The sequence below is a fragment of the Protobothrops mucrosquamatus genome, unplaced genomic scaffold, assembly GCF_001527695.2.
Source record: "Protobothrops mucrosquamatus isolate PMUCROS unplaced genomic scaffold, P.Mucros_1.0 scaffold3224, whole genome shotgun sequence".
Lineage (NCBI taxonomy): Eukaryota > Metazoa > Chordata > Lepidosauria > Squamata > Viperidae > Protobothrops > Protobothrops mucrosquamatus.
Window position 1 is genome coordinate 78,169 of NW_015389221.1, and position 18,411 is coordinate 96,579.

General features: G+C 48.1%; 2 protein-coding genes across 2 annotated transcripts in view; one reads left to right on the forward strand and one right to left on the reverse strand.

The window, feature by feature from the left end:
* Positions 1 to 8,206, reverse strand: part of SIRT2 (sirtuin 2) — a 12,197-nt gene extending 3,991 nt beyond the window's left edge. The window contains exons 1-13 of the mRNA XM_015826669.1: positions 8,127 to 8,206; positions 7,976 to 8,025; positions 6,038 to 6,083; positions 5,186 to 5,302; positions 4,681 to 4,722; positions 3,183 to 3,289; positions 3,021 to 3,077; positions 2,318 to 2,386; positions 2,000 to 2,129; positions 1,141 to 1,200; positions 973 to 1,028; positions 489 to 565; positions 339 to 390 (exon numbers count right to left, since the gene is read on the reverse strand). Coding sequence (XP_015682155.1) covers positions 339 to 390; positions 489 to 565; positions 973 to 1,028; positions 1,141 to 1,200; positions 2,000 to 2,129; positions 2,318 to 2,386; positions 3,021 to 3,077; positions 3,183 to 3,289; positions 4,681 to 4,722; positions 5,186 to 5,302; positions 6,038 to 6,083; positions 7,976 to 8,025; positions 8,127 to 8,142 — 879 coding nt within the window. The 5' untranslated portion in view covers positions 8,143 to 8,206. The remainder of the gene's footprint in view (positions 1 to 338; positions 391 to 488; positions 566 to 972; positions 1,029 to 1,140; positions 1,201 to 1,999; positions 2,130 to 2,317; positions 2,387 to 3,020; positions 3,078 to 3,182; positions 3,290 to 4,680; positions 4,723 to 5,185; positions 5,303 to 6,037; positions 6,084 to 7,975; positions 8,026 to 8,126) is intronic.
* Positions 8,207 to 8,862: 656 nt separating this feature from the next.
* Positions 8,863 to 13,888, forward strand: NFKBIB (NFKB inhibitor beta). The gene is made up of 6 exons (XM_015826661.1): positions 8,863 to 9,248; positions 10,049 to 10,154; positions 10,623 to 10,854; positions 12,050 to 12,138; positions 12,894 to 13,127; positions 13,661 to 13,888. Exons 1-6 carry the CDS (start codon positions 8,863 to 8,865, stop codon positions 13,697 to 13,699), a joined length of 1,086 nt encoding a protein of 361 aa, XP_015682147.1. The 3' UTR covers positions 13,700 to 13,888.
* The last annotated feature ends 4,523 nt before the right edge of the window (positions 13,889 to 18,411 follow it).

Here is an 18,411-nt window from a genome sequence, read left to right on the forward strand (position 1 = left end):
ATTTTAAATAGGGAATAATTTTTAAAAATTTTCAAAGATTTTAAATATGACACAGCTATTAATATATTTGCTTTTTAATTGGTTTTATAGGGGAAATGTTTTTTTGTGTTGTTTTTTAACATGCTGTGAGCCGCCCTGAGTCCCTCTGGGGAGAAGGGCGGCATAGAAGTTTAAATATAAATAAATAAATAAATAAATATTATTATTATTATTATTATTATTATTATTATTAAGTCCACAGCCTGGAAAGCTGCCATAGCCTCCCACCCCTGCTCTTTCCCCCAGGAGCTTCCAATCTGAAGCAGACCAAAGCAAGCAGGCTGCAAACCTAACCTTACCTCTCCAGTCTTCTCCTTATTGATCAGAAGCCGTGGTGTGTTTGCAGGTACCCTGGAAGAAACAGAGAAGAGGAGCAATTTGGCAATGATGCCTGCGGCATCTCGGTTCAGAAAACCGAGCCCTTGCTTGAGCAGCCCAGGTTCACTGACCTGCTGACCAGAGAGGCAAAAGGCTGGACCTGAAGTGAGGTGCCCATGATAATAAGCATGTCCGCATTCTGGAAATCCTGCAAGCAGAAGGTTCGCGTGAAGGATGGCGGGCACCACAGAACTGCACCCCAGGTTCTAATCTGGGTTCAAAATCTCTTTCTCTGAAATCGTGCTCTCTGGATAGATTGCTTTGACCTATAACTCCAAGGATGCTGAATGTTGCATCCTTTATCTCTGTTTGTAGCCTAAAACATAGCTCCTTTTGTGTCATATTTTCTCTCACCAGATTTATTCATCCTAACCAATTAGGGATGAAGTGGGAAGAATTTATCCTATCTGATAAATTAGCATACAGGACTAACGTCAGTTCGTCTGGGAAATTTTAACCCCTAAAATAAGGACTCAGAAATCCCGACTCTTGGGAGACCTCCAATGTGGGGCTGCCGGCGTTCCGAGTCCAAGGACAAACGACTGAGGCACTTACCGACTGCATGAGAGTGAAGAAACGAGGGGGCAGATTCTCCCCAAAAAACACGATGTCTGAACCAAGGAAAACAAAACAGAATCTTTGGTTAGGGTTCCCTGAAACCTGATCAAGAAGCACAAAGATCCCAGGATGCTGCTTTGACGGGTGACCGGGTGGGATGCTCACCTGGCTTCACGATGTTCTGACATTTTTCACATCGGGGGGTGAGAGATCCGAATATTTTTTCTGAAAGAAAAAGAAGAGGGAGCCGTGCACAATGCATCTCAGCCGATGCCGTTTGTAGCTAATTCGTGATCTGGCATAAATGGTCTGGGTGCAGGTTATTTGAGGGAGGGTCTCACCCCACTGGGATTGGCCCGTACCACTCGTGCCAGCAGATGAGACCTGCTGTGGGTCCCGTCAACCCGATTATTCCGGCTGGCAGGATCCAGGAGGATGATCTCAGCCATTGCTCCTGCCTGCTGGGACATCTCCCCCCCCCCCCGATGTGGGGTTGGGCCCCAACCCTTCTATCTTCTCTTAAGGGCCTAAAGACATGACTGTGCCAATTGGGGCCGCAGTGGGGGATCAGGGCAACGAAGGTGGTTGATTGAGTAATAACAGATTCCACCTCCCCATGTGTCTTGGGTTGTAAGGTTTGATTTTAACATTTTATGTTTTAATTCAGATGTAACTGTCCCAGAGTTATCCTATGGTTAGATGGGTGGCCAATTTTATAAATAAATAAATACGAATGACCGCAACCCTTAATTCTAACCAGTTTAACCTTGGTCTTGCACCCAGCAGCCATACTAGGCAATCCAAAGCAGACCACCGGAATCCCTCAAGTTGTGGTTTTCTCCCCTCAGCAGCATTCACACATCTCAGAAACAAGCATGGCTTCTGCTCTGAATATCAAGATCATGCCGCAGGAATCACCCCGAGTTATTCCAAAGGAATTTTTTTAAAGTTTTCTTTACCCCTTCGATCCCTTCTGGAAAGTCCCCCGATAATGTCTTCCCTGCTTCCAATTCCTGACCCTCACCTTTCATCCACTCCAGGCTGTAGGGCTTCTTGCAAGTGGAGCTGATGCAGTGGGAGGTATAAAAGGTGCCGTGAGCTTCCACTAAGTGTTCGGGATCCAGACCGGCCACCCTCTCCAAGGTGTCGATGTTCTGGAGGAAGGCAAGACGTTCAAAATAAATCCAACCTGAAATGGCTGCCAATCCTGGAGCTACACAGGACTAGGACTCTCCAAACGAGAAAAGGCTAATGGCCCTTTTTATTTAGGAGGCCAGAATAATATAACTACAGCTTTATTTTAAAGTGCCAGCCCCAAAGACCAGAAAGAGGATTTATTTACCTGAGTGTAGCAGCGCAGTAGCAGCCCTTTATCCTTCAAGAGACGAATGAAGTAGTGACAGACAGTGGGCTGAAAAAGGACCAGAGCCTTAAATGTCATATTTTCTTTTCTCCAAAACACAAAAGAAACCAAAGGGTAGGTTTTATTTATATGTTTATTAATTCATTCCAAATTTACGGGACTTTTGGCAGTTCACACCAGAACACAAAACGTCCATTGTAAATTATCAATTAAAACATCCACAGCGATTAAATGAAACAATAAACTGCCGTAAATACGTATACTTTAGAGGCAACTAAGGTATTTCTTTTGTAGGTTTTATTGTATGGGAATTGTATACACTTTGGCGATGGAATAGTTTACAACCAGACTCATAAAGAAATGCTCCTTTTCCCAAGCATTAAAAATTATTAAGAAAAACACAGAGGATATAGTTCTGGTTCTACTTTAAAACTTTAGCCCCCCCCCCCCACTTAAAACCTCTTAAAGAGACCCGATTTTGAGCATCTCTCTAAACTAGAAGCAGACAAAAACAGAGGTGGGCTTCAGATCTAGCTTCTCAAGAGTGTGAAAGGGGGGGGGACTTGTTAGGAACTCTTTGAAGCAGCCATTTTTTCTCCTGGGGTGACAAAAGACCACAGCACTTTTAGGATTGAGTTTAAATCCCTGCCCGCCGCCTCGGAAACATGAAAAGCCAGCTGACCTTGAACTGCCCTGGGTAAAGCTCCCGAGCCAAGGTGAAGAATGGTTCTGGGTTTTGCTAAATAAAAACAGACACCGAGTCAGTGATGCCGAAGAAAACAAACCTCAGACAGCACGGGATTCAGCCCACGTCAAATAGCAAGCGGGTAACTCAGCGTGGTACCTTGAAATAGCCAATCTCAAAGATGGCTTCGGGATACGGTAGATTGTACTGCTGCAGGTTGGCATACAGCCCCGTGCCAGGTGAGCGGAAATCGGGGATGCCCGCACCTGAGAGGCAGGCAGAAAGGCAAATGCTGAGATTGCATCGACAGCTGGAAGCCGCTGAACAGAAAACCAACTAAAAGACAGATTACTTATTCTGATACCATAGTACCGTACATCAATACAGTTTGAGCCAAGAAGCAGACACAGGTAGTCCTTGACTTATGACCACAATTGAGTCCAAAATTTATGTTGCTAAGCGAGACATTTGTTAAGTGAGTTTTGCCCCCACGGCTGTTAAGTGAATCCCTGCAGTTGTTAAGCTAAGAATACGGTCGTTAAGTGACTCTGGCTTCCACCTTTGACTTTGCTTGTCAGAAGGTCGCAAAAGGGGATCGTGTGGCCCCTGAAACACTGCAACCGTCATAAATGTGAGTCGGTTGCCAAGCAATTTAACTTTGATCCCCTGACCGTGGAGATGTGGTAACCGTGTGAAAAGCGGTCATAAATCACATTTTTCAGTGCTGCTGTGACTCTAAGCGGTCACTACATGAACTGTTGTAAGTCGAGGACCGCCCGCACTGTACTTGAGACTCTCGGCTCCATTATTTCAAACCCAGCTTACAACAAGGGGGAGAAATTAAGTCTGATTCAGCAGGGTGCTTCTTGTGAACATTCTTTTCTCTACTTTCCCAGGAAAAGAGTTCTGAAGGAGCTGAATTGAGCTAAATTTGTCAGCTTAAAGCAGGACCTACACCTGCCAGTTTCAACTGCTCCCACGATTACTTCTCACAGTCATGTCTAAGAAAACGAGGCTCTAGCTCAGGTTTTATATTCGATTCATATCTCAAGGAGGGTATTACCCAGGTGAGTTATGCTTCATATTTAACATTCAGTCTTTCTACTGCAGAGAAGATGGCGGGAAACCCAAGATTGTTTCAAGGCTACTAATGTAAACAAAGGCTAAACTCACGAATAAAGGCAAATATACATGTCCCAGGATAACGTTCAAATGCTAAACTGGCTGAAGGTATTCTTAGCAATCCTAGGTGAGGATTACTTGCTGCTAAAAAGGATGTGAGATCGATAAACTTTCAGCAAAGAGACTTAAAGCCAAAGCTTCTGACAAGGAAAGCCTGGCTGTTATGCAGCTTTCCAGATACTTCATCCTGGGAGAGACTGTGGGGTCAGGAGTTAAGAGTAAATGTTTTGTAGGTGTAAGAACCCAGGGCCAATTTTCAATATTTCCCAATTAAGAAATAAACCGCTGTGGCAGGATAAGAGCACACCTTTCTAGGTTTAGTAGAAAAGAAGCAGGATAAGAGCACATCTAACTATGGAAAGGCAGTTTCTAATTTTATCCACCAGCATCGCGCTCTGCTCCTACAATACATCTGCACAAAACCAAGAAAAAAAATAAAGCGACCCATGATCAGCAAAGCCATCGTGACACTTACTGGTCGAGATCCCTGCACCAACCATACAGACTATATTCTTGCCTGCAAGAGAAAGGGCAGGAAGTGCTTTTTAATATCGACCCCTGAATTACACCATGCCACCCTCAAACCCTGAACAGCATCAACGTTCGGCATAAGCATCCAACCATTGGAGCCAGTGCAACTGAGGTGATAAGCCCCAGAATTTCAGAGGCTGGGGTTCAAATCCTTCTGCTAAGAGCCTGACTAAACACCTTTGGATGGCCCTGGGCAAATAACCTTTGTCCACAGCAGTCCCTATCTGTAAAAACATCAATGACCACAGGTAAGCATGCACAGATAGACTGATAACTAGCATTTAACTACAGCACACAGGTGCCAAACCTCCCTCCTCTCTTTGATCTACGCCACCACCTGCATCACAAGCTCTCTCTCTCTCCCCCTCCCCTTTTTTTTTCATTCACTTCAGAGGCTGGTAGAAAAAAGAAAAGAGCAACATGTTTCAGTCTAGAAAGAACCGCTTTACATTTCTCAGTCAGTATGAAGTTGGTCACGCCTTCCAGCGTCAGTTCCTCCAGCACCTTCTCGGGCTTCTCACTGCCAAAGCCCAGAGTCCGGGAAAAGAGGTTTCGCAAAAATTCCACTGGTAACAAAGAAAGAAAAGAAATCGCAACGTTATCATTCGCCTTGAAGAGCCTAGATCTGTGCCAATAGAAGAGATCATCAGTGCACTAATGAAGTTACCTAGAGTGATAATGAAACCTCTGCAAGGAAACCACCCAGCTCAGAGAGCAACGAGGACCCCCCCCCAGTCCTCCTCCTCTCCACAAACCCTACTCCCTTCTAGCACTGATGATGTTACCTAGTTGGGTCATAAAACATCTGCAGGAAAATAACCAAACTCAGAAAGCACCAAGGACCCCATGAGATCTCTGCATATTGTGCTAAACTCTTACGTGGAAGAAAAATCTACCTGCGGCTGAAAAGCTATTCTATGCTTTTATGTAAACAAATTAAAAAATGCTAAAGTCTTAAAGCAGCGTTTTTCAACCTTGGTAGCTTTCAGCTGGATGGACTTCAACTCCCAGAATTCCCCAGCCAGTCATGAGTCTTTGCTCAATGGATTAAGGCCAGCCTTACCTTATTCCAGGTCAAAGAATGTAATTATAATGCTTGATTACATAGTTATTTTGTACAGCAAACATAGAAGTTCTTATCCTGGATTGCACAATTCAGGGGGTTTCTGCGTCTAGAAATATTTTTTTCATTAGCTATAGGAAGACGGCAATAGTTTGGAGATACAGTATAGGGATAGCCTCAATTTATACATTCACAATATTTAAAGTAAAACATGAACTCTCACTGGACAGTTACTTACTTTCTGTCTGGCCTGAAGCTCCCCCTTCCTCATCAGAATCTGAACTCTATAGGAAGAAAGGAAACAGGGAAGTCATTTCTTAGAATTGCTTAATATTAACTGCATTTATTAAGGTCGTATGTGGCCAATCTTGCCTGGGCTCAAACTGAGCACTCAAAAAAAAAAAAAAAAAAAGGGGGGGGGGGGAAAGAGTACTTTGAAATTCCAGAACTTCCCAAATCCCCTCTATCCTTTCCTAAAGATGTATTTTTAAGTGGATCCTGCACTTTTTCCAGAGCTGCAGATGCTTTCCGACCTCAAATGCAGAAAGCCTCTAGCCCCAGCATGGATGAATGTTCTCCCATTAGCATTTTTGCAAAAGAGCTATAAGAGCATTCCATTTGAATTTAAACTATGCCCAGAGGAGAATGAGCCTCTGAAACAGCAAGAGATATCCTTTTATACCAGAGTTTTTCAACCTGGGCAGCTTGAAGATATGGACTTCAACTCCCAGAATTCTGTTGGTTGGGGAATTCTGGGAGTTGATGTCCACAGGTTTTCAAGCTGCCCAGGCTGAGAAACACCATTTTATACTGTCCATTCCACATTAAACCCAATTCCCCAGTCATTCTCATCAGTTTTATTTATAATCATCACCTCAAGTGACTTTCTCAAGTGTAGCCAAATTTTGTCATTTGTCTGCAATATGTGCAATAGTTTGAATGACAGGTTTAACTGCACAACTAATGCAAGTGTTTCTAACTTATTTATATGTATGTTTATTATTTATGCATTACTGATTTAGATGCTGGTATTTTTACTTGATTATATATGTAGTCCTCAATGTACGACCACAATTGGAACTAAGCAAGATGGTTGTTAAGTGAGGCACACCTGACTTTATGACCTTTTGCTGCAGTCCTCAAGCAAAACCATTGCAGTCGTTAAGTGAATCACATGGTTGCTAAGCAAATCCAGCTTTCCCCATCGACTCTGCTTGTCAAATTTTGATCACCTGACTTGTGGAGTGGCTATGATGGTCGTAAATGCGAGGACTGATTGTAAGTCACTTTTTCCTGTGTCCCAGCTTCAAATGGGCTAAACAGTCATAGGTTTGTGTATGTCATGAGTTTTGAGGGCCGGCTGTAATAAAAGACCTACAGGTAGTCCTCGACTTACACAGTCCAGTTAGTGACCATTCAGTTACAATGGCACTGAAAAAAGTGATTTACGACCGTTTTTCACACTTACGACCTTTGCAGCATCCCTGTGGTCACGTGATCAGAATTCAGACGCTTGGCAACTGACTCGGATTTATGACGGTTGCGGTGTCCCAGGGGTCACGTGATCCCCTTCTGTGACCTTCTGACAAGGACAGTCAAGGGGGAAGCCAGAGTCACTTCACAACAATGTTATTCACTTAACAACTGCAGTGATTCGCTTAACAACTGCGGAGAAAAGATTGCGCCACGGGGCCAAATTCCCTTACCAAAGGCTTCACTTAGCAACGAAAATCCAGGGTTCACTTGTGGGTCATAAGTCAAGGACTCCCTTTATTAGTGTATAGGAGACAGGATCCCCAGCATCCCCTCCTGATGGGCCAGTTCACTATATTAGTGCCATTTTATTCTATTTTGTAAAATCCTAACAAAAAAAAAAAAAGGAAATTGCCACCGGAGCAGGATTTTGCTCAGAGGATTATTTCCCCCCCCCTCAACTCCCACCCAGCTGAGCCGGGGATGATGGGCTTGGAAGTCCCCACCCCCGCTTCAAATGGTTTTTTTAAGAGTCCTCCTTCTGCGACTCGAGCCGCTTTCCCAGGAAGCTCCACCGGTTGGGTTTCCGCCTGGTCGAGGAAGAGCCCCCTTCGGCCTGCGGGGCAGAGCCGCCTGGAGAGAAGGCCCCAGAGGGGGAGGATTTGAAGCGACGCCCTCCCAATTTCGGCCCCTCAATCCTCACCGAGGACCTGGAGGCCTTTTCGGCGTCCGCTTGGGGACTGGCGGCAGCGCCTGTGACAAGGGAAACACAAGGAAGAAAGGGAGACTGGGCCTCGGGCCTCCTCCTCCGCCTCCTCCTCAGCCCACCGTTCCCTCAGCGGCGGCGCCGTTACCTTCCCGGCTGTCCATGGAAGGTCGCGACGCTGCTCCGCCGAGAATCCAAACAAACCGTTGCCCCCTGAGAGGAAAACTACAAGTCCCGAAAAGCCCCGCGGGAGGGCAGCCAATGGCCAGCCAGCTTCCAAACAAACAACACCTGACGTCACCGATGGGCGTCAAGGGACCGTTTGGGCTCACCCAACCGCAGCTAGAGAACGAGGGAGGGGGGCGGGGAAAGAGAAACTACAAATAAACCACACTTCCCTTCAGGCTTTGCGCCGGCTTGAAATGTGACGTCGCCGAAGTGGAAGCCGTTCTTCCCAGTTAGGGCGTCCTCAAAGCCAAAAAAACATTAGACGGCGGCGAATATAAACGACGGAGGGACCTAAAGGAGGGGACGTTCTGAAGGCAAACACCCAAACCTGAAAAAAGATGCCGATGTTACTCAAGCGCTCTCACTCGCAGAACTCCACTTCCCATCATACCCCGAGAACAAAAAATGGCGCCTCCGTCTTCCTTTTTGATAAAGCGCAGGCGCGGAGGGGAGGGGAGAGGGGACGGCCAGGGAGCGTCACTACAACTCCCGGCATGCCTCTCTTCGCCTGATAAGACGCTCGTCCGGGGAATCCCCAGGCCGCTGAAATTCCCCTTCATGGCCGCCTCGGCCGGGGGAGCCGCTTGAGCTTCGTCGGCCCCCGGGGCGCTCGGCCTGGCCTCCGCGATGGCCCCGCTGTAGGCCCGTCCCGAGCCATGGCCTCCGTGCAGGGGCAGCCCGTCGCCCAGGGCGGCCCCCGGGAGCCCAAGCGGCTGGAGGCCGGGGGCGAGGACTGGTGCGACAGCGGCCTGGGCTCGCTCAGCGAAGGGCAGCTGGTGCAGCTGCGGGAGGATGGAGGCCTGGGGGAGCCTGGAGAAGGCGAGGGGGGGCCTGGGGCCTGCCCGGTGACCCTTGACCCCAGAGCCCCCCAGAAGCGCCTGGAGGAGGAAGAGGAGGAGGGGCGCCTGGACTCGGCCCTGGGGGGCGACGAGGGGGTGGGCGACCTGGCGGAGGGCGTGGGGGCCGTGCACCTGCAGAGCCAGGTGGCCCCCGAGGCTTGGCTGCACCACGTGCTGGCCTTTGTCACCGAGGATGGAGACACGTAGGTACCCCTGGGGGGGGCTTCAGAGGGGCCAGGCTGGGGAGGGGGGGTCCCCCGGGGCAGGTGGGAGGGAGGTGGGGGAAACCACATTCAATTTAAAGTTGGCTGGCTCACCTGATGGTCCTGCTTAATGACCAGCACAATTGATAACCGTCATTCCGGGCTCAGTTACGGTGGTCAGTCGAGGACTTAACTACCTGGACAGGTAAGTCCTTGGCTTACGGCCACCATTGAGCCCTAGATTTTTGCGTTGCTGAGCGAGACGGGCTTTTGCCCCGTTTTTACGACCTACCTTGCCACGGTTGTTAAGTGAATCGGTGCAAATGTGAAGTTGGTCTGGCTTGCCTTCGGGAATCGTGGGCACTCCATCCCTGGAGGTTTTTAAGAAGAGGCTGTATAGTCCCTTTTCTGAGATGGTATAGGTTCTCCTGCTTGAGTGGGGGGCTGGATTAGAAGACCTCCAAGGTCCCTCCCAGCTCCTATTCTATTCTAGCCACATGGTTGTTAAGTGAATCTGGCTTCCCCCTTGGCTTATCAGAGGGTCACGAAAAGGGATCACATGTCCCCAGGAACACTGCAACCATAACTATGAGCCAGTTGCGAAGCATCTGAATTTTGATCATGTGGGGACGCTGCGATATTCGTGTGAAAATTGGTCCCTTTTTTCCAGGGCTGTTGTAACTTTGATCAGTCATTAAAGCGAATGGTTGTAAGTCCAGGACTCTCCATACTGCAGAATGTTTCCCCATCCGTGAGTTCGGCCTTTCATCGCCACATTTGCTCTTTTCCTCTCTTTCCAGAGCTCTCCACTTGGCTGTGATCCATGAACACGAAGCCTTCCTGGATTCTATTCTGCAATACACCCACGGGACGGATTACTTGGATATTCAGAACAACCTCGGCCAGGTGAGACCATAAGGCACTTTTGCTTCGCTCGGGCTGTCCCAAGGCTTACAATGAGAATAGCAAGGCTGCTGGGGCAGACCTGAGAAAAAAGGATTTGCCTTGGTTAAATTTCAAAGGGTCAAGAAAAGAATGAGACTTGGAGATTTTGAGCGGATCCGATACCTTTTAGGCCTGGTATCAACGATCCGCTAAACAATAATAGTTTTGGTGTTCTCTTAAAACGGGTGTCCAGCCTTGGCAACTTGAAGACTTGTGGCTGGCTGGGGAATTCTGAGGGTTGAAGTCCACAAGTCTGCCAAGTTGCCAAGGTTGCACACACACACACACACACACCCTGCCTTAAATTACTGTATTATTACGTATCTCGGCTGCTGTTTGTGTGTTTTAATTTTCATGGATGTTATGATTATTCTAAAAGCCGCCACACTCTCCGGCTAAAAGTTCCGCTTTTCCTTCTCTTTCCTTTAGACCGCCCTTCACATTGCCGTCATCCTCGGGGCGTCCGGCTTTGTTGGCAAACTTGTGTCGGCAGGAGCTGGACTGTGCGTCCAAGAGAAAGGAGGCCACACGGCATTGCACTTGGCCTGCCGGGAAGGATGGCGGGATTGCGCTCAGCAGCTTCTGGCTCCGTCGCTTGCCATCCAAAGGCCCGGTCAGGGCGACCGTTTCCGGGCCCAGCTGGATTGCACCAATTACGATGGTAAGCAGCGTCTGTGAAATAGGTAGAACCATCCTCTTTATAAACAGAGAGAGAGAGAGAGCTGTGACCACAAGTTTCTAGTCCTCATGGCTGGGGGAAGTTCAGAAGATCACCAGCATGCCTTCTAAATTCACACAAATATAAAATTTAGTCAAGTTTTGATGAGCTGCTAACCTAGTGTCCTGTTGTTTGTTTATTTTCTGCAAGTAGTCCTTGACTTACCACAGTTCATTTAGTGACTGATCAAAGTGACAACGGCACTGAAAAAAAATGACCTATGACTGTTTGTCACACTTAACGATCATTGCAGCACCCCCCCAGTCTCGTGATCAAAATTCAGACAACTGACTCGCATTTATGACGGTTGCAGCATCCCGGGGTCACCTGATCCCCTTTTGTAACCTCCTGACAAGCAAAGTCAAGGGGGAATCCCGGATTCACTGAACAGCCTTGTTACTTAATAACTGCAGTGATTCACTTAACAACCGTGGTGAGGAAAGTCGTAAAATGGGGCAAATTTCACTTATCAAGCGTCCCAGAAATTTTGTTGTCAACTGTCATAAGTCAAGGACCACCTATGTGGCGTAACCCAATATAGCATTAGTGCATGGACTTCACAAAAGCAGCGTATAAAATACGTATCAACATATAAAAACACCTGGTTATTGTGTTTACCTATGATTGTTTTTTATGATGGAAAAAAATAAATAAAATTTCTTATAAAAAAAACATATAAAAACACCAGAACAGTGAATTATTTTAAAAACGCACGAACGATGTGAATAAAATTATGTCCCGTTTACGGCCTCTTATAACGGAGAAGACTCAGGGTTAACAAAATGTGCATCTCTTCCTTTTTTTTCCTCCCTCTCAGAATTTGATTTTTGCTCTCCTTTTTCGAAGTCTGTTGTTTACTTCTAGCGTTCTCTGGGGTTAAAAATTTACCTCCTTGCCGGATTTGCATAGATTACTCAAATTCTGGGCAGGAGAAACTGAACCGAATTGGGAACAAATGTTATTTATTTTGTACACTGGGTTTTCTTTTGAATTCCAGTGTGGCAAGTTAAAGTTTTATAGGTCAGAGGAAATGATAATGTTGTTTTTCTGTTCTGTTGCCCAAGTTGACCTCATGTGTATTGTTTGCTCTGTTCGTCTGTTTCCCAAACACCCTCCACCCCCCCCCTCCCTCCCCCAGGTTACATCCCTTTGCACGTGGCCATTCTGCGGAAAGATTTGGACATGGTCAGTCTCTTAATCTCTGCCGGATCGGATCTCAACAAGCCGGTTAGTTTTTTTGGGAGCTGATAAACTCTCAGAAGATCTAAGTCAATTTCGCTATCATTGCAAACAAAATGATCCTGGTTATTAGGTTGGAAAAAACAAAAGCTGTAAATTCAAGTAGAAAGGTGGGAGAGCAATCGGGTCAAAAAAATAATTACAGGTAGTCCTCGGCTTACGACTGTAATGGAGCCTGCCCGGAAGGGTTGTACGTCACGACGGTCATAAAACAGGTCATCACGCAAACCGACCTGATTATGACCTTTTTTTTTTTTTGCAACAGTCAATCGTATCAACATGGTCGTTAACTGAATCCATGGACATTAAACAAACCCATTGTTTGCTATATTTATTTATTTTTTACCAAAATCTGGAAGTAAACACCGGGCTTTGTCAAAAAAAGTCGTAAAACACGGTCACGTGACTGCAGGATGCGGCCAGTGGCCGTAAAGACGGGCCAGTTGCCAAGGACCGAAATTGTGGTTACGTGGGGAGTGGGTTGGCCTTCAAAACGTGAGGACCAAGTCATAAGTATCTTTCGGGGGTCTGTCGTAATTTTGGTCGCTAAGCAGCCCGTCGTAAGTCAAGGACTCCCCGTGTTAAGCATCAGACAGTTTTGACCAGTGGAAGCTGACTTGGATGTCGGGTGAGGCGGTGGGCAGAAGCTGGGGGCGGCGTTAAAAGAGGGATAAGCCTGGAATCCCTATATGTGACCCCAAGTTGCTGTACCTTTCTCCCCCTCCCCCCCAACTCCTCTGCAGGAGCTAAGTTGTGGCCGGAGCCCCCTTCACCTGGCGGTGGAGTCCCAGAGCCCTGAAGTGGTGGAATGCCTCTTGCGTGCAGGAGCTGACATCGAGGCACGCATGTACGTGGGCTACACGCCCATGTACAGCGCCGTGCACCGGCCCGACCAAAAGATCCCACAGCTCTTACGGGAATTTGGCTCCGAAGAGCCGGACTGGGATTCCGAGGAAAGTGTGGACAGTAACAGCGAGGTGAGTGTGATTGCGACAGAGAGGTAGAGTGTGGAACGGGCCACTCGAAAGGGAGGGAGGGAGGGAAGGAAGGAAGGAAGGAAGGAATCAAACAAAGGAGAGAGGAAGGAAAGAATTGAGGGAGGGAGGAAGGAGTGAGACAAGGGAGAGGAAGAAAGGTAAGGAAGGAGTTGGAGGGAGGAAGGAAAGAAGGAAGAAGTCAGACAAGGGAGAGGAAGAAAAGGAAGGAGTCAAGGAAGGAAGTCGGAGGGAGACGAAGGAAGGAAGGAATTATTGGTCAGAGCAAATTGATAGTAGATAAGAGCCAAGGACATTCAAAGTGGGCGGGGCTTAGGCCCCTTGTGGGCGCAAAGGGACTCAAGACTGATGCCACGCTTGACTCTTCCCTCCCTCGGGCTCCGCCTGGTCCTCTCATATAGTAAGATCGACCTAGAGTTGGCCCAGCCAATGGTCTCTTCCTTCTCTCCTCCCCCCCTCCCCTTCCACCCCAGCGTCCTGCAGGCATCCAACTGTTTTGACCTCTCTCTCCCTAGGAAGAATACGACGACATCGTGATCAATTGTGGCCACTAGAAGGGAGCCCTTTTGCCCACAACGGACTCCACGGAAATTGCCCCATGGGGGCAGCTGGCTAGGGTCTCTGTAGCAATTGCATCTTCACTGTGAGCTAGATGTGAAAATTATTTATAAAGGCCGGGACGGAAGGGGAAGCGGCCTTATCTGGCCCGGAGGCGTCCTCCCCACCGTCCCCATTCCGACATGTACCCTCTGTTATTTTTGTCCTGCCTCGGAAATGGATGTCTTTTGTCTCTGATGTTGGTGTCTCGCACTTGCCTGCCTTGACGTTTCGGAATCAATGGGTTTGGGTTTCCTTCGCTAGCAAGGGGCTGGTGGGTGTCCTGAGCAGAGCCTAGTTGTGAAAAAGCCTCGTCTTGTCCATCTCTTTCTGGAGCACCCCTGGGAATGCTGTCGGTCAGATTTGTGGTGTCCCTTTTCCTTAACGTCGGTCCCGGTTTGTGGATCTTGTTCTGGAGGGCCTGAGGACCTTGGATGGACTCCTGCCTCTTGTGGTCGGAGAGTTGGGGAACTGCCAGGTACGAACAACGAGATCCACAGGTGAAGGGTTCCATTAGCTACTTACTTGCTGGTGGCTTAACTACAGGAAGATTGGCAGTTTGCACCTGGGTCAGACGAGATGAGCTTCAGCAGCATTCAAGAAAGTCAGACTTTGCCCTTTTGTGCCTACGTAGAGATTCCAGACTAGTTCCCCGCTTGACTCCTCTCCCTGGCTCGGCCAGTGTCTTTCCAACAAGAATAAGGTCCCTATCCTGGCACAAGGGAAGTTGTCCTCTGTCTGGCTTGGTTTTCAACTCGCCGCCGTCCCAATCAGCATGAGATTGTAGGGGGAGCTGTAGTGCTAAATATTTGGACCAATTTTTACCCTGGGCGTAGCAAGGCACAACCTTGGGGGGGGGGGGTTCTCATAGCAGTTGGGGGTTCTTTGGTGTGTGTGTGTGTGTGTGTGTGTAGGGAGATCTCTTCCTAATTAGAAGCAGGATTTAGGAAGAGCGACTTTTGATCTTTCTTCTCCATCCTGGGATCGTAAGAAAGGGGAACTTCTGCCCCATTTGGACCAGCAGTAATTCTGTCAGGCCCTGATGAAGGGATGGTCTCAACTCACCTTGTCTGGAAGGGCCGAGTAATTATTCCTCGGATCCACCCCTGGTGGGACAGTCAGAAACGTGTCCGTGAAAAACTCCCCGCTAAATTCCAACGGAAATAAATCCTTTTGGCCAACCTTGCCTGCTGTTCCCAAGGCCGGCTTTATTTCTAAGTCTTGGGAATAACCAGAAGCGTGGACCGAAGTCTCGTCTCTCCCCGGTGTCTGACAAGCCCCTGAAAATTCTTTGTCCCCCCAAAGGAGACGGTGGATGGCTCTCACCATGAAGGAAAAGATGTCAGTGCAAATTTGGGGCGATTGGGGTCAGTCTGGCAGCTAGGACTCTATGGAAGAACACAGAATTAGAACTCGGAACCTGCTTGGAACTGGAATTCAACAACAACTGGGGGAGCTGGAGGTTCCCCACCCCTCTCATAGGGGCCGGCTCCGGAGCGAAGCACCCCCAGGAGTGTCTCTTTAAAATACCCCCTGTGCATCTTCAGCAAAGCGGAAAGAACGGTGTGCGTTTGAACTCTGCTCCACCTTGCCGTGTTATTTTTCCGCTCCCCTTCCACGGAGGCTCAGTGTTTTGAAGTTCCAGTGTGGTTTCCTGCGACCTGTTTAAATTTGCATTTATGACTTGGTTCAGTCTCTTCTCTGCTTTTTTTTTCTTCTTTCTTTCTTTCTTTCTCCCTGCCTCTCTCTGTTGATTGTAATCTGTAGGTCTTCCCGAGCAGACAGATTAAACCTTACGGATCTTGTGTGTTTTTTGTCTTCCTGTTCATTGCTGCTTTGGTGCAGCGACCCCTGCCTGAAAGCTCAGCGGCATCGGACTCAGATAGGAGGACCCACAAGTCAAAAAAAACAACAACACATCCCATCCCAAGTGATGATGGGCACATTTCCAGATTGAAAGCAAGATAGGTTGCCAGTCTCGGCTGGTCTCGGAGCTTTTAATTGCAGCCTCCTTTGAGACTAAGGGGTAAACTGTCGCACGTACATTTCTGCCCCTTCGCCTGGAGCAGGGGTAGGCAACCTTGGCTGGCTCAGGAATTCTGGGAGTTGAAGTCCACGAGTCATAAAAGAGCCAAGGTTGCCTACCCCTGACCTGGAGGAAGACCACTTTAGTTCCACCCTTCCCAAACCCCCTTTGGTTAGAAATTTTCCCTTTTATTTTTATTTTTCCTTTAAAATCCTATCCGATAGCTGAGCTGCATTTGTGTGTTATTTATTCCATCTTTATTCTTTTTACAACTAAAACGGCAAGTAGATCAACACACCTTCCTCTTCCTATTTTCCTCACAACAGCAACCCTGCAAGGTGGGCTGACTGAGAGACAGTGACTGGCCCGAAAGCACCCAGCCGGCTTTCATGCCTAAGGTGGGACTAGAACTCCCAGCCTCCTGGTGATTGGCCTAAAGTCACCCAGCTGGCTTTCATGCCTAAGGCAGGACTAGAACTCGCAGCCTCCTGGTGATTGGCCTAAAGTCCCAGCTGGCTTTCATGCCTAAGGCAGGACTAGAACTCCCAGCCTCCTGGTGATTGGCCTAAAGTCACCCAGCTGGCTTTCATACCTAAGGTGGGACTAGAACTCCCAACCTCCTGGTGATTGGCCCAAAGTCACCCAGCCAACTTTCATGCCTAAGGCGGGACTAGAACTCCCAGCCTGCTGGCGCCTTTCTAGCCTGGCGCCTTCACCACTCGACCAAACTAGCTCTTTTAACTGTAGGCAGGGACACATCCCTCTTAACCTGTGTGTAAAAGCAGAAGCCCTCTCCTGAAATAAGCTGCAGCGAGAGAGATGGACTCAGCGGATACCGGATCACAACAGAACAGCCGTCTCGGAGGACACAAAAGACACAACTAGCTCACACACAGAGGCAGTAAGCACCGTCTTAGGTCATTATCTTTATTCGCAGTGTGTGCAGACTGAAGTGCATCTGACGCAACGGGGCAGCAGAATTACTGCGGCAGTTGTGAGGAAAAAGGCAAGCTTACGACAGCAAAATGCAGAGAGGCAACAGGTCACCTCTCCTACGAGTGGACATTTGAAGTTATGGGAGCCCCTGTTAACCCAGAGTTGTTATTTTCACCCGTGGCAACTTGAGAATGGGTGGGCTTCAACTCACGCTGGCTGGAGAACGCTGGGAGTCGAAGTCCACCCATCTTCAAGTTGTCAAAAGGGAAAAACACCGATTAAACCAATATTATTATTATTTTTTATCTTGATGCACAACACAGAAACGATAGCCTTGTTCCACTGGACCATCCTTCGAATTGCCACGTGGAAAAGTTGCAAGGCAAGCTTGTCCACTGGCCCTCTAAAAGTCCGTAACCGAAAACAGAGAATAAAACACATCTGTAGCATTCAGCTTTTAGGAGTTGATCAAAGCTATCCTGGGAGCAGCAAGCGGAGATTTGAGGATAGCCGTCGATGGGAAAACAGAGGCTTGGAACAAAGTGTTCCTAGAACAGTCTTCGATAGCCAGATCAAACTCGTTTACCTGGGAAGTAAGTGACTCCCTGTTTGTGACAAAATGTGAGCCAGGTGGATATTTGTGGGGTCTGTGGCGCACTTTGAGCTTGGTTGCTTCCTTGTGGTGGTTTCATTACCCAACTAGGTAACATCATCAATGCTAGAAGGGAGCGGGATAACTAGGGAGTCCTTGGTGCTCTCTAAGCTTGGTGGTTTTCTTGCAAACGTTTCATGGCCCAACTAGTTAACATCATCAGTTCCAGAGGGGAGTGGGGTTTGTGGTCTGTTTATATATACGTGGCTTGCCCTCTCTTGATAGTTCCTTGATTACTATGTAATTAATGGTTTGCCCGAGTTGGTAGTTCCTCCTGCCAAGTTCCTCTAACCCCGTCAAGGGACTATGAAGAGAGCAAGCGCTCTCCCTTCCACCACTGATGATGTTACCTAGCTGGGTTATGAAACGTCTGCAAGAAAACCACCAAGCTCAGAGGGCACCCAGGATCGCACAAGAAACCAACACTCGACCAACACTGACAGGGCAAACCACTTGTACACAAACAGAGAGAGTAAACCCCAGTTCTTTCTGGCACTGAAGATGCTACCTAGTTGGGTCACGAAACATCTGCAAGAAAATTACCAAGCTCTGTGGACATCAGGGACTCCACATTTCTCCTTCCTCCTCCCTCCTCCTTTTCCTTCTTCCTCCATCTCCTTTCTCCTCCTCCTCCTCTCCACAAACCCCACTCCCTTCTAGCCCTGATGATGTTCCCTAGCTGGGTCACGAAACATCTGCAAGAAAATTACCAAGCTCTGCGGACATCAAGGACTCCACATTTCTCCTTCCTCCTCCTCCTCCTCTCCACAAACCCCACTCCCTTCTAGCCCTGATGATGTTCCCTAGCTGGGTCACGAAACATCTGCAAGAAAACCACCCAGCCCAGAGAGCATCCAGGACCCCAGCCCTGAGCTACAAATATTCTCTTCTTTATTCTCAATGTAAGCAAGGGGAAAACTTCATTAACAGTCTAAAGCCAAGCTGAATACAAGGGTCAGAGAGAGAGAGACAGGAGAGGGAGCTGATAGAAGGCTACTTGATCGAGAGCCGGGGATTTCTCCTACCCTCCCCAGCTCCTGAGGCGGCTGCAGGAT

Excerpts from the sequence above, each read along its gene's own strand:
- NFKBIB (XM_015826661.1), top strand. The coding sequence starts at position 8,863 with ATGGCCTCCGTGCAGGGGCAGCCCGTCGCCCAGGGCGGCCCCCGGGAG. Across the intron at positions 9,249-10,048 it reads GTCACCGAGGATGGAGACAC|AGCTCTCCACTTGGCTGTGA; the intron begins GTAGGTACCCCT and ends CTCTCTTTCCAG. Across the intron at positions 12,139-12,893 it reads GATCGGATCTCAACAAGCCG|GAGCTAAGTTGTGGCCGGAG; the intron begins GTTAGTTTTTTT and ends ACTCCTCTGCAG.